The 13,826-nt window shown below is 34.4% G+C and overlaps 1 protein-coding gene and 1 pseudogene across 2 annotated transcripts; both read right to left on the minus strand.

Moving 5' to 3' along the window:
- Positions 1–502: 502 nt before the first annotated feature.
- On the minus strand, positions 503–9,438 carry LOC141706911 (solanesyl-diphosphate synthase 1, mitochondrial). 2 transcript variants are annotated; one of them, XM_074509798.1, is made up of 12 exons: positions 9,087–9,438; positions 8,287–8,385; positions 7,082–7,162; positions 6,752–6,823; positions 5,008–5,139; positions 4,037–4,123; positions 3,876–3,947; positions 3,158–3,243; positions 2,435–2,567; positions 1,925–2,014; positions 1,569–1,667; positions 503–864 (listed from the first exon to the last, which is right to left on the minus strand). In XM_074509798.1, the coding sequence occupies exons 1-12, from the start codon at positions 9,237–9,239 to the stop codon at positions 685–687; spliced, it is 1,284 nt and encodes a 427-aa protein (XP_074365899.1). In that variant the 5' UTR covers positions 9,240–9,438; the 3' UTR covers positions 503–684. The 2 variants fall into 2 exon arrangements, with proteins under 2 accessions (XP_074365899.1, XP_074365900.1); XM_074509799.1 differs by having other exon boundaries at positions 8,287–8,388; positions 9,087–9,223.
- A 1,876-nt stretch (positions 9,439–11,314) lies between these two features.
- LOC141685350 (putative aldo-keto reductase 5) lies at positions 11,315–13,616 on the minus strand (annotated as a pseudogene).
- Between the last annotated feature and the right edge of the window lie 210 nt (positions 13,617–13,826).

Below are 13,826 nucleotides of genomic sequence, written 5' to 3' on the forward strand. Positions count from 1 at the left end.
TTTATATATTTTCGTAACAATAAAATTACGTGTAATAATGTTATATTTGATCCAAATTTTTGCTTTGATTAAATTATTATACATAATAAAGTTTTTTTATGTGAAAATTAGAATCTGAATGTGTTTTTATGTAAGATTCATTCTTTATGTTCTTTAGAATCTGAATGTGTTTTTATGTAAGATTCATTCTTTATGTTCTTTCTATAAGAGTGTTCTTTATATACCTAAATAAAATTCTGAATTACAGTTTTTTTTAGAAAGGGTTAACATCAACAAAATTATATAACAGAGTAATTTTCAGTTCGACTTTAATGATAATAATTTTCAAATCGTGTTAAATACTAATGCATGGACGATGTATCATTCCACAACATCTAACTCTGTCCGTTGCTTCTTTAAGGTCATAATTGCTGTACACAGTAGAACTGATAGCTTATAGCTAATGGCGGCTAGACGATTGTGGCAAAGCATTCTCTAGTAGAAAGTTTGAATTTCAAAGAAGTATGTTCCTCTCTAAACTAATTATTGAATATTAAAAAAATGGATCACCGATGGAACAATGTTTAATTATATCATAATATTGGCGCATGCTTTGCGCCACCTTACAAAATCATTGGTAGTAAAGCTAAACAAAATTCTTCTTCGTATACAATTGCCATTGTGAACTTGCTTTCTGATTTGTTTTTATTTATTTCTGGTGATGACTCTTTGCGTTAATTCTACCAATGCCCGCCTTGAAATTTGAACATCTTCATCATCATTGTCCGGCAATGAATCAATTGCACTTGATGCCAAATTGGCATGCTTTTGTGCTAATTCCCGTGTCCTCTGTATTCCACGACTCCTCCCTAGATAATCCAGAGCCTGCAATTCCCAATTAATGCCCTTTCATTTAGTCAAGAAGCACACAATATACATTAAAAAACAGTAGATTTTTTTTTCAAATTTATATACAAAAGCTTTTGTCTCAAATATATACGACTATGTAATATCAAGTTACGTCTTGACTCTTGTCACAACCTTAAAAAAGTGACGGTATTTCCTCAACAAATATAGCCCTTAGAGAAACTCGAGAATAAATCACCGCTTGATACACATTTGTGTTTTAAAAAACTTCTCATGACTTCAAACTTGAACTCACATTTTAAAAAAAAATATCATCTCTAGCATCCAAAGGTCAATTTCGATTCAAAATTCTACAACACTAAGGAGATGGACAATTTCTTAGAGAGTACAGGTTGATTGTGAGAATAAAGACATTTAAGAACTACTGGATGTGTGAGTCCAACATAGTTAACCCTCAACTTTGGAAATTCTTATGCTAAAGAAAGCACGCACATTTCCTACAGGTGTTACGCGTATACCAAGTAAAAAATGAAAAGAAAACTGAAGCTGGAGTGAGATCTAAAATAGAGAGGTGAAGCAGTATCTTTGGAGTCCCCAATCCAAGACAAACACATAAAGACCCCTTAATCTTATCTATATAACTACAGGAATGTCCTAGCTCAAATGCAGAGATTTAATAACAAGGTAAAATACAGTTTCTCTAAAGAATACCAAGCACTTACAAGATCTACATCTCCAGGTTTGTCCAATCCCCGATCAACAACTGGACGCAATTCTGGAAACTCCTCGATCGCAAACAATATTGGAGCAGTCACGATACCCTGCATAGTTCCACCAGATTACTATGCAAGCATACAAAGATGCAGCTTTCATTGAGAAGAAAGTAAGCAATCTAGCACAGTATCAAGTGTTTACTTGCTTAAAAAGCATTTGTATATATAACGGGACTCTAAAAAGACACTGAACTAGTGGGAATACAAAAAATACCACTACATTGAACTACTATATACAGGCATGCTTATAAAGAATCAAACTGTGAACATATACAACTTTCAACAAAAAATAAAAGAATGATTACATGGCGTATATCAGACAAGGAACCCTTTCCCAGAGAAGATGATGTCCCCGTGAAATCAAGAACGTCGTCTATTAATTGAAATGCCAGACCCTTCGCAAGAAAAAGACACAAAATGGATTACTAAACATATTAATGGACCAATACATTATTGTACATAAAATATAGATTAACCACAGCAGTATGGTACTGAAGTGATGGAATGTTCTAATACTAAATTGGAACGCGGAAGACAGCCTGCCTGATGCAGCCTCATGCTTTTATTTCATAATTATTAAGAAATCATCTGTAATGAAAATCAATAAATTTATACTTTGAAACTATTATAAGATGTTCACTGTTTAATCTGCTTCTAAACTCTCAATTCTTGACTATACACCCTTGGGTAAAGTGATGGTCACTCGTGCTTTAGCAGAGAGCTTTCATGTACTCCAATAACTTCTACTTGGCAAACACAATACAGAAGTGATGTGAATTACAGAATTGGAGCAGCAATAGGAATGGATTGCATACGAGATTTTTTCCATAATCAAATGCCAACATCGAAACTTCAGATGTCTGCCCTGCAAGAAGTGCAATTGCTTTGCAGCTGTTTGAAATCAGTGACGCAGTCTTGTAATATGTCTTTTGCAGATAGTACTCCATACTGCAGAAAAATAAATGAGTTCACATCATTATTCCTAGAAAAGCATTAAACATGCAGTAATGAAACTATCTACTATAACATTGTATAAGTCCTATAAATGAAGGCTTTTACACAGCTTTGTACAAATTTAAGTTCGAGAATTCAACACGGGAGCTAATAAGCACATTACTAAGTGTATGCCAGAGTCAAACAGTAATGAAAAACATGGCTTTCAATGGATAGCATATTGATACAGGTGCCGCTTGGCATATGAAAGTGCTTTCTATTTTACAAGCAAATTTTGAAGCCATTTCATGTCAGATAACATAGGCCATAAGTGATAAGCACATTAAAGGTAACTTCCAGTGAATTCTACAAGAAAGAACCAAGACATTTGAAGATGTCCACAATTCACTTACAATAGTTTTCAAGGCATTACTTTTAATTTATTTCAGATGCATTGACAAGATAACAGTGTAATTGGGGTCATGCATAGTGATAATAAGGAATTTGCAAGTTTTATTTAATAGAATCTAGCCATCTAGCATGAGTGTCTTTATCTAAGAGCATCTAGCATAAGATACATCAATAACATAAACGAAGCAGCATACCTAAGGCGTTGCTCCGACGTAGTGGTCATTTGCATGGTCTCCCCTGTAACAAGATGCTCTACTACTGTCGCTAGAAGTGACACAACCTGCATAAAACAGTTCCATGCACAGAAGAACCAAATGAGTGCATACTTTTAACTAGAATTTTACCCCCACCAGAGAAAAAAAATACAAAACAAAGCGATCTTCTTATCAATTGTAAGGAACAATTCTAATTAAAAAACAAATTATCAGAGAAGAACTATGCATTTCAAAATATGGAATCTTATAAACACTGTCTTTAAATGCAAAAGTGATATGGTTAATCAACGTGGTTGAGATGCAAGACGCAACAACCACAGAAAGTAATATGGATATCGACCTTATAATCATTTATTATTACTACCTCTTACACACTACTGAGTACCAAAGTTTGCAGAAGAATCCATATCAAATCCTTTTTCCAGATTAAAAGATTAAGAAAGCATCTTAATAAGTTTACCCTATGTTTTCCTATAACTGATGCTACTGTAAAAATAGACAAGACTGCTACGACTTTCTTGACTGCACAAGCTTTTTTATCATCTCCATTTGATTTCTCAGATTCATTTGTTATCCTATAATTTTGTCAATCAACTATTATATAACTAATAAAAAAATAATCCTTCCTCCTCGACTAAATTCCAGCATAAGATTAGTAATTCTATCCCAATGTGACACACGGCTGCTAAAGTCATACCTCTGTGTTCTTCAAAGACGCAAGTGCAACACATGCTCTGGACAGCAAGAAATCTCCGGCCAATACTGCTAGCTGGAAGCACCATTGCAAATATATAAAACATTAAGGGCCTAGCATCAATGAAAAAGGTACGAAGTGTTTTAAATAATGATATTTCATACCTTGTTCCCCATTACAGCGTTCAATGAACCAATACCACGTCTTGTATCAGCATCATCTAGTACATCATCGTGAAGAAGACTGGCGACCTAGGATTAAAAAAATAGAATCAGCTACCATAAAAGCAACAGCTTGTCAATATTCTAACATCGTACTAAAATCACTGTACTCAACTAAAATAAGGATTTAGAGAAGTCAAAATAATTCATCCTTCAATCTGAGTTTTAAATGCTAGCTAATGACTTTGGAAAAATGTGAGAAGCAGCTGGTCCGTCCAATGAACTGCTTTTATGGTATCAAAGATACTTCATTTTCGAGATACTTGCCTTTTGGACAAATAAACGCTCATTAAACCAAAACTCCAGCAAATTTCGGCTAAGCTGTACATCTAAAAACTTGGGTCTATCTTCTGACTATGACCTATGTTATCCGTTTTCCACATTCTCTTTTTTTATATGTTTGGAATATGCGGTCTTCAATTAGTAAAGTGTACACATTTTAGTCAAGGAGGGATGAAAGAAGAAGTTTGAGTAACATAGACTATGACAAGCATGGAGAAGCAAGTGTCATAAATTAACAACAGGAGGGAATAGTCCATTAAAAGAAAATACTTAAAAATACTCCTTGCGAAGTCCTTGCTACACTTTCCATCCAAAACTTCCCTTTCTCATGAGTTACCTATGCAGTCAAATAACGAAGTTGAAGGCCTTAATGAGGAAAAGCAAACTGATAGAGGTGACAAAGATCCATAATTAATGTTTGTGCATTGTACGAAAAAACCTCAATTAAGTACTCAATCTATCTCCTAAATATGTTCCTTTTCCCCCCAAATTATTGCATGACACGGAACAATTTATTGATATAATCTGTCAGCAACAAATTTATATTCAGAAAAACATTTTCTATATGGAATCCCCAAATTTCTGTACAGGAAAAATGAAAAAGTAAGAAGATAGATTTATAGAGAATTCACATGGATCATCTCTGTTATCTCAGCTATACACTGCTGTCTTGTACGTAATTCTGTAGATAACATATGAACCCCCTTGTCAAGAGCTGGAGCAGATATAGGTAAATTCAAAGCTGTTGCCATCAGCAACAAAACCTGCAAGAAATCGATTTCGGTTAACAATATTGAAATGAGGACCACACAATAAAGTTTTCAAGCAGAAGGGCAAGGCAAGAGTAATGGTTCTGCAAAAAACATATCAGTTTAAGAGACACTTGACAATCTATTAATGAATTTGGAAAACACCAAAACAGCAGTGCTCTTAACTGTATATTCATTTCAATCATCTTCATCATCGATTCACCATTCTACTACTATAATGCTACCAATTCCCGATTTCAAACAAACACTTACATTTCAAAACTTCTCTGATAGGAAGAAGCTAAAATGTTCTATAATGCATAAGCAGATACACTAAAGGAAAAAAAATTCAAGTTTATCTTTATAACATGCATGGCACTCTTCAATATCAGTTTTACGCTTAACCGTAGAAGTTATAGAGCTCTATCCTCGCAACTAAATGATCACTAATTTTAAAGATCATCAAATTGCTCAAATTCCAAGTGTAACAACTATTAATGTTGTAATAGTCTATTAGTTGTGTCAAGCACCCGTATTAACTATATTAATTATGCTAAATCATGTATCAACACCCAATACTGGTTTTAAAGTCTTCGGGAAATGAGACCTATCACTAGTTGTCCCATAAAATTGGTCAATGCCTCAAACACTATTCAAAATAAGGTATAAAAAAGTCTATTAGTTGTAAACTGTAGTATTGAAAAATTTACGTGAGTGAAATTCATTCTCAATTAGTTGAGGGAAAACAATTTTGAACTATTAGAAAACCATATTGATGAAATCTTTTGTTGGTTTATAGTACTAATCCTTTTTGCCTTCAATATCATTGCATGAGGTGGCAACAAAAAGTGTTCCTATTTGTCTTTTATTTTTCTATAAAATTGAATGCCATACACTAATTAGATGTTGAGCAAAATATCTAACCTCATATCCAGACAAGTGACAACTTACTGGGCCAAAGAGGTTGTTTTTTGACTTTTCAGACTACATACATTCTGATGGTAATTTTAAAAATCAACTCTAAATAAACAATAAACTGAGACCGGTATGATATAATGAGAATAAAATACACTTAGATCATTAAGAAACCTCCAAGTACATTTTATTTATTCTTCCTCTTAATTAACTACTGTCACACTATTCCTGCTCCACTACGGCACTTCATTAATTCGAGAGTCATCAGGAAACAGAAGATCTTCATTATCTTCCCTCTGAAACTTTGGGTTCACGGTATTTACTGTTGTTTTCTAAAAAAAGACTAGTGTTCATAAATTACTTCCCAAGTAGTTTACACAGTTATACATTCTTCCCGCCATAAGGGAAACATAAGATTATGGGCTTGATGCTTCTAAGTATGTACTCATCTTAGTTATGTGAGATTACAATAGATTTCTACTGTGAATACAAGGGGCATTCCATAATAACTTATTTTGAACATATTATTACAAATTCCATTAATTTATATTATTTACTTAGGTAAGTCCCCTAAGTATGTAGTTAGGGGACTTGCCTAAGTACATACATACATATATATATATATATGTTTGTGTGTGTAGATATATATAACACCATGGGTATGAATCAAAGTGTCGATATCTACAACAGATTTGAGCAGTATGAATAATACCGTTGGTCGAAACCTCTTTCCTTCAACACCCAGTTTGAAGAAATACTCAGCAGCTGAGGCAAGCTTGGGGACCTGTGGGAAAACAATTTTGAAATGACATCAATTATTATATCTCCACTCTCCCTTCCAAGATTACACGTCGGTCAAACACGTGATTGACCAGGGAGTGTGCTGCCAACACATCCGCATACAATTTAGAAGGGTTGAATTTCAGAAACTACAACATAATTCTTTTTTCTACAATACTTTACATTGCTTTACAATGCTACGAGATGCTTATATGTGGTGAAAAAGAATAAATAGATAAAACAATAAACATTAGTCTTATACCTCAGCCACTACCATTGACCGCAACCTCTCAGCTAGAATAGATAGTTCATCGGCAACTATAGAAAAAGGGTCCACTTGTTCCTATATTGAAGATAGAGAATTGTCTGTGACAACAATGCAGGTATGTCTTGACAAAAAACAACACAAGTACGTAAAAGAAAAAAATTTAAACATGCAACAATGAATAAGATGTACAATTATCATTTTAACAATTAAAAAAAATCACTGAAGGCCATCAAGTTTATCTTAAAAAATTTGTTTGCAACATAGAAGCTGTTTTTTTAATAAACTGAATTTAATTTTTTCACTTGCAAGTTATTATCGGTTCGGTCAGTAAAATGGATATAGTAAAATCAAAATAAATGACAATTATATTAAAAGTTACAAATATTGCAGTCTAATTACAAAATAAAATGAGACAATATACTCTATAAAGCACATAGTCTTTACTTATAACTTATCAACTTAGAAGTGACACTTTTACGCAATTGCCAAACAGGCTCATTATTCAAAATTTTAAGCTTATAGGTAAAATTTTACTGCTTATAAATTTAGCTAGACACGCACAAGGAGATCAAGGAGATGGGAATTATTTTTTTATACAGTTGGAGCAGCCAGAGAGCGGCAAGGTTTGTCCTCTCTTCTTCCAGAATGATTAGGCTGTATTTTATTTTAGTAAGTTCTCTGATTGATAATTAATGAAGATCTTTGTAATCTATGTATAATAATCAAGGGAGATTATAGTTAGGCCTAAAACTTAGATGCATAAAGAGAAGGAACAAAACAGTCAAATGGTAAAGTAGATATGAGAGTTAATATAATTTTTTTGCACTTGCACAAAATGAATATATGAGAACATTTAACAGATAAAAATTAGGTAGCATCTATATATAAACTGGGTGAACAGAAAGAGAAAGGCGTATTATCAATATATATTTTCCTTTCACTGGGACAACGACTAATTTATAATCAAGATAAGCACCAAATCTCATTCATGTATATCAAAAGGAAGAACTAGTTAAAAGGACTGGTACAAATTTGTCATATTACTTTCTTAGGACTGTAACAAGAGAAGCTAATTCCACTGGGAAATCACAATAATTAGGAAATGGCAACAGCTCAAGAACTATTTCCTGAATTGATAAAAACAATGGCATACTGGCAGCAATAAATGCAGAAGAGTAAATAGGAAGATGAGAATTTACAGTTGAATCAACCATGGAGCTGCTCTGATATTGCACTTGTTGCCCAATACTATTGAAGGTGCCCGAAATCCATGAATAAATTATTCTGCAACCCAGAACCTACTAATCACCAGAAACAATGGCAATTATGTATACAGTTATTGTAAACAACCAGTCTAGGTGGTTTCTTCGTAAGATTAAATGTAGTATCCAGCAATATTGCATGAGGAAGGGAGGTAATCTAAGGTTCACGTTAAACACAGGCACATCAGAAAGAACACTTCATTTACAATAAGTCTATAACACTAACGCAACAGCATGCATTGGAGCAATGGTAACTGTACGATCTTAATTTACATTCAGAATTGCACAAATAACTAAACAAGCCTTTTATATGATTGAGAGCTTGTGATTGCTTTCAATAACTCGCTATTTTTCTTTTCCATATTAAAATCTAAGCAAGTAAATTCCAGAGTCCAACCCAAGTTACTTATCTCCACTGGCACGCACAAATAATCTCTTTTTTTTGTGATCCTCCTTACGGGAAACCTAAAACTATAACCACAAGGAATCGTAAAATAGGTCCAATTTGGTACTACACACTAAAGTACGCCAAACCAAGTGTTTGATAAAATTCCTCAATGAGCTCAACGAAACCGAATACAAGCTATCGACATAAAAGCGAGACAAGCAAGAGTGTAGAGCATATAAAACAGGCATAGAATAAAAAAAAAAGTAGCAAAAACAACATAAATCGAATCAAATAGGTGATTTGAATAGAGTACATGATGACTTGAAGAAGAAGCAAAGAATGAGTTTACCTTGTGATTGGAATCAAAGTGAGATACAAAGTGATTAGAATGGGAGTAAATTTGTTGTTGATGCTGTTGTTGATGACGTGGCAGCGAGTATATCCATCTACACTGGTTATAGCTCGACCTCGATATCCGAGATAATCCCCGAAACAGTGACATAACTCTCCGTGTGTAATATTGAAAATCTCTCTGGGAGAGATTTGATTGAGAGAGAGAGAAAGAGGGAGAGAGATTGAAGAATAGTCAGGCGGTGCAAATGGGGGAGTTTGGGGGGTTAATTTGCTTGCAGGAGGGGGCGAGGCCCTGGTGATTAGTGAGATTAGTTACGGCGATGACGACTATGCCTTTACAGCCATATATTACTACTCGGTCCTCGTAACCTCTTGGGTTTACACTTTACATTATGGAAAAAGTTAGTACTAATGGTAAAAATTAACAACCTGTATCACGTGTAACAATTAACAACTACTACTACTAAGCAAAAAAATGTCATGAAAAGTCTTCCTAAAAAAATATTATTGTAGCAATAATGATAAGAGTTAATATTTTATTAATCAAATCAAATTATTTGCTTAAATAAGTAATTTAATAATTGGCTTGATGTACGATTGAAACGAAATCATTATCGTTCATTATGAATTTTTATTACAATAAGAGTTAATATTTTATTAATTAAATCAGATAATTTGTTTAAATAAGTCGTTTAATAATTGGTGTGATATAGGATTGAAAAATAATTATGATTTTTCAAAATAATTTTTTAAAACATTTGTAATGAACGCTACAATTGTTGGATATTTTGATTATTAATCAATATATAATATAGATATTTAAGTTGGAGCTAGAAGATAAAGGAGAATTGGAAATTTCTCTCTTCTTTTTGTCACTGTCGGGGAAATTTCTTCCTTTGAATGTAGTACTAAATTTTATAACATGCTTTTAAAATAAAAGTGGCTATATGCAAGTTAGGCACCAATTAAAAGTCCATATTAAAGAATAAATAAAATGTAAAATTAAATTTATTATTATATAATTAGAATATATTTTAGAAAAAAAAATCTTGATAACTTGCATAGACAACACACCTGTCATTTAGTTGTTTTCTCTACAAAGTCAGTACTCCCAGTTAATTGACAACCTTTGATTTACTAGTGATTTGGATTTTTGTGATTCAAGAGGTTGAGAGATGAACTTCACCTGCAGAAGCAAGCACATGCTCCCCTCCACCACAAACACTGACCTCCACAAAAGTGTCAGCACGATTTAAGAGAGCCTCAAGATTTTCATTAGTGCACCTATATCGGTTGGATCAGAAGATTCAGTTGCCATTTTCGAGTTGGGAGAACTCGGAAAACCATACTAGAGAAAGGCCAACAACTCTTTGTTGATGAAAGTATTGAACTCTTTGGTATGTGATGCCCAAGGCCTCGAATAGCAACAACAATACTAGCCTTAATTTACAGCTGCAACCAGCTTCAAACCTTGACTCATTGTTAAATACGAAGAATGCAACTCAGCATCCTGCACATGCTTCTGTGTAGTCTTCCCTTTCAATCACAAAAGCAACACTTGGTGCTTCCTGCCTTCAATCACACGAGAGCTTTAATTCCTATAGGGTTGGCATACAGTTTACCAGCATCGAAAAATAGCATTTGAAAACGGAAGACAACACCACACGAGAGCTTTAAATCTTGGATTTTAGGTCCTTGTTCTCATGCTTTAAGTAGACCTATGTCTCCGTCTGGTTCATTTCTTATCCACAGGCCCCTACCATGTTAGTCTGGGATGTAATACCGAGAACCTCATGAATCTTTATCCATTGTGGCGATTTTCACCAAATTATACGCTTCCATAGTAGTCAATTTCAGTTCAAAAATTAACTACACTGAAACAAGTAACAGCTTCTAACTTTTAAACATTTCATACAAGCTTGTTATTCAAATTTCAAAGGTAAAACGAGCAAGCCTTTTAGTAGCATGCATTACAGTGGTTGAATTTTTTCGAACATGAAGACATAGCAAGTTATCTATATAACAAGAAGGGAATAGCTTTTTAGTACAAAAAATTGCATATTAAAAAAATCCTTGAAACACAAACACATAGCAACTTCTCCATAAAAGAAGAAGATAATAATTCGCATATTAAGAAAATCCTTCACATGCATATACATAGCAACTTCTCCATGAGAGAAGAAGAGAATAGACTCAAAGCAAAAAACGCGACATATTCAGTATTCATTCAGCTTTCCACGATGACAAGGGTGGAGTGTCTGAGTTCAGATAGGAGGCTGCTCCGGTATCTTTCACCCTTGGCAGAATTAGCAATGGTTTCGAGTTCAGCCATTTCATCAGCTGTTAGCTTAACATTTAAAGCCCCGATATTCTGGTCAAAATTTTCAATCTCTGTGGTTCCAGGAATGGGACTCACATCTGTTCCCTGATGATGAATCCAAGCCAGTGCTAGCTGTGATGGAGTACACCCTTTTTTTACTGCAATTGCATTCACTCGATCGGATAAGATTTTATTATGCTCTCGATTTTCCTCTTGGAACCTTAGTAGATCCTACAAAGAAAGAAAAAGATATTAAAAACAATCGAAGACATGAGAACGAGCCAGGACTCATATACAACAGATATATAGTTTGAAGCATGTTAAGCAATTGCAACTTTACATTCATTCTCTTGAACACGGGCTTAGATCAATTTTTTTATACTAGCACTACGAAAGTAGTTACTAGCAGCCAAAGATTCTAAACCAAATCAGATTGCCTAGGTTTCTTTGACACAGGAGTTTCAGACAGTTATATTTAGTTCTTCACAAATGCTTTAGTGCCCTAAAATATGACCAATTTGTTCGGTAAACTTGTTTGTTTTTTTTTGCTAATTAAAAAACGAGCTTGAATTTACCACTTATAAATTGGAGATCAAGCTTCATATAATAGAGAAAACTACCTTTGTTTCTGTAGTCATTTTTTGACAAGCTGTCAACCAAATTTGAACCTCCAGACAAGAATCCCCGCCCCAAAGGATTATATGCAACAATCCCGACGCCTAGTTCTCTGAATAAATACAAAACGGTAAAGTACGCTTAGTAAAAAAATTTAAAATAATAGTTGGAACAAAGAATCATCTAAAACAGGTACAAAACCTGCAGGTAGAAATTATATCTTCCTCCACGCCCCTCGACCACAAAGAATACTCCATCTGCACGAAAGTGATGGGATGAACAGCATGAGCTCTTCATTTCGGATGGTAGATGCAGACGCCTCAGATAGCCCTGCATACTTGATCTTACCTTCTTCAACCAGTTTCTTTGATTCTCCTCCCATCTTCCACACAAATGCACATTTTCAAGGCAAGACAGGAGGAAAGGGATTGAAAATAACAACATATAATGTCTTATGGTACTATTATCACATAAATCTACATCGATTTGCATTATTATGGTTATTGGCAGCAACATACTACTGTAGCTGTAAATAGAGTAGTACTTCTAGTATGGTTAATTCTAGTTGACTTGTGAGGACAATCCGGACAACTCTCCTCCCCAAAAGAGTTGAACATCATAGTTAAATTGATTTGATGATAGTATTATGAATTACTACTTGCCTAAGCCTCTCAGAGATAGTCTTTTAAAGTTAAAAGTGTTTTACAATAAATTGAAACTTTACATGCTGGTAGATACATCTATTAATTGTCTCCTATTGATTTCCAAATGGGATTTATTAATTTAATCAAATTGTGGAGAAGTGATTTTAGGTCTGAACAATAGCCATTTTTTCAGCTGAAAGACACAACTAGTAAGTGTTGACATACCGTGACTTCAATTGGCACTTGAGAGTCAATTCGGTGCTGATAGTATAAATCAATACAATCAATCTCAAGCCTCTTCAAGCTAGCTTCACAGAAGGCCCGTACGTACTCTGGGTCACCCTGAACTACTATGATTTCTCCATCCATCCTGATCCCAAACTTGGTAGCCAATTGAACTTTGTCCCTAACACCGTCCTTTAATGCCTACATTCGCACACAATCTCACTAAAAAAATCCTATACACGATTTGAAACACAGGATTTCATTTAAACATATGTCAAACGACAGACCTTAGAAATGAGGATCTCGTTGGTGTGAGGTCCATAGAAATCTGAAGTGCCAAGTAGAGTGACACCAGCTTGAACAGCATGGTGAATGACTCGAATCTGAAGTGTCAGAATCAGGTTTGGGCTGCCCATAGAAGTAGGACATGCCCATGCAACCAAGACCCTGAGCTGATACCTCAAGATTTGATATGCTCTGATAACAAATAATGTAGTGATGATTAGCGTGGGGCAGAAGAAAAATCTTTACATAATTATATGGGCTGTTTTTATGTATTTGGGTTTTCTAATGTAAACAAGGCTCTGATGATCTGCGGGATATGCACAATTGCCATGGAAGGTCTGTTCGATGGCATGTGACAAGTACAAACCAACTCGACTTCTGACAGTAAAATCACAATAGTACTGCATTGTCGAATAGCAGATAGCTCTAACGTCATGCTACTTATAAATTTAAGCATAGAGATGGATCCCTGAATTTAACAAGGATTAAAGAGATAGGTACCTGTAGTATTGTAAGACCATAAGCAATTCAAGTCTTCAAGCAATCGAGACATGTGAAATCTAGCAATATTCTACTGCTTGATGATTTTCAACCCAAAAAAGCAGAATTTAAGTTGGCAAGAGTCTAAGGACGGACCAAAGTCATC

The sequence above is a fragment of the Apium graveolens genome, chromosome 2 (genome assembly GCF_009905375.1).
Source record: "Apium graveolens cultivar Ventura chromosome 2, ASM990537v1, whole genome shotgun sequence".
In the NCBI taxonomy this organism is placed as follows: domain Eukaryota; kingdom Viridiplantae; phylum Streptophyta; class Magnoliopsida; order Apiales; family Apiaceae; genus Apium; species Apium graveolens.

What these genes read in the sequence shown, in the direction of transcription:
- LOC141706911 (XM_074509798.1), bottom strand. Translation starts at nt 9,239, where the DNA reads ATGTCACTGTTTCGGGGATTATCTCGGATATCGAGGTCGAGCTATAAC. An exon ending in ACGTCGGAGCAACGCCTTAG is followed by an intron (nt 2,568 to 3,157) that starts GTATGCTGCTTC and finishes ATTTTTCTGCAG; the next exon opens with TATGGAGTACTATCTGCAAA. An exon ending in TTGATTATGGAAAAAATCTC is followed by an intron (nt 2,015 to 2,434) that starts GTATGCAATCCA and finishes TTTCTTGCGAAG; the next exon opens with GGTCTGGCATTTCAATTAAT.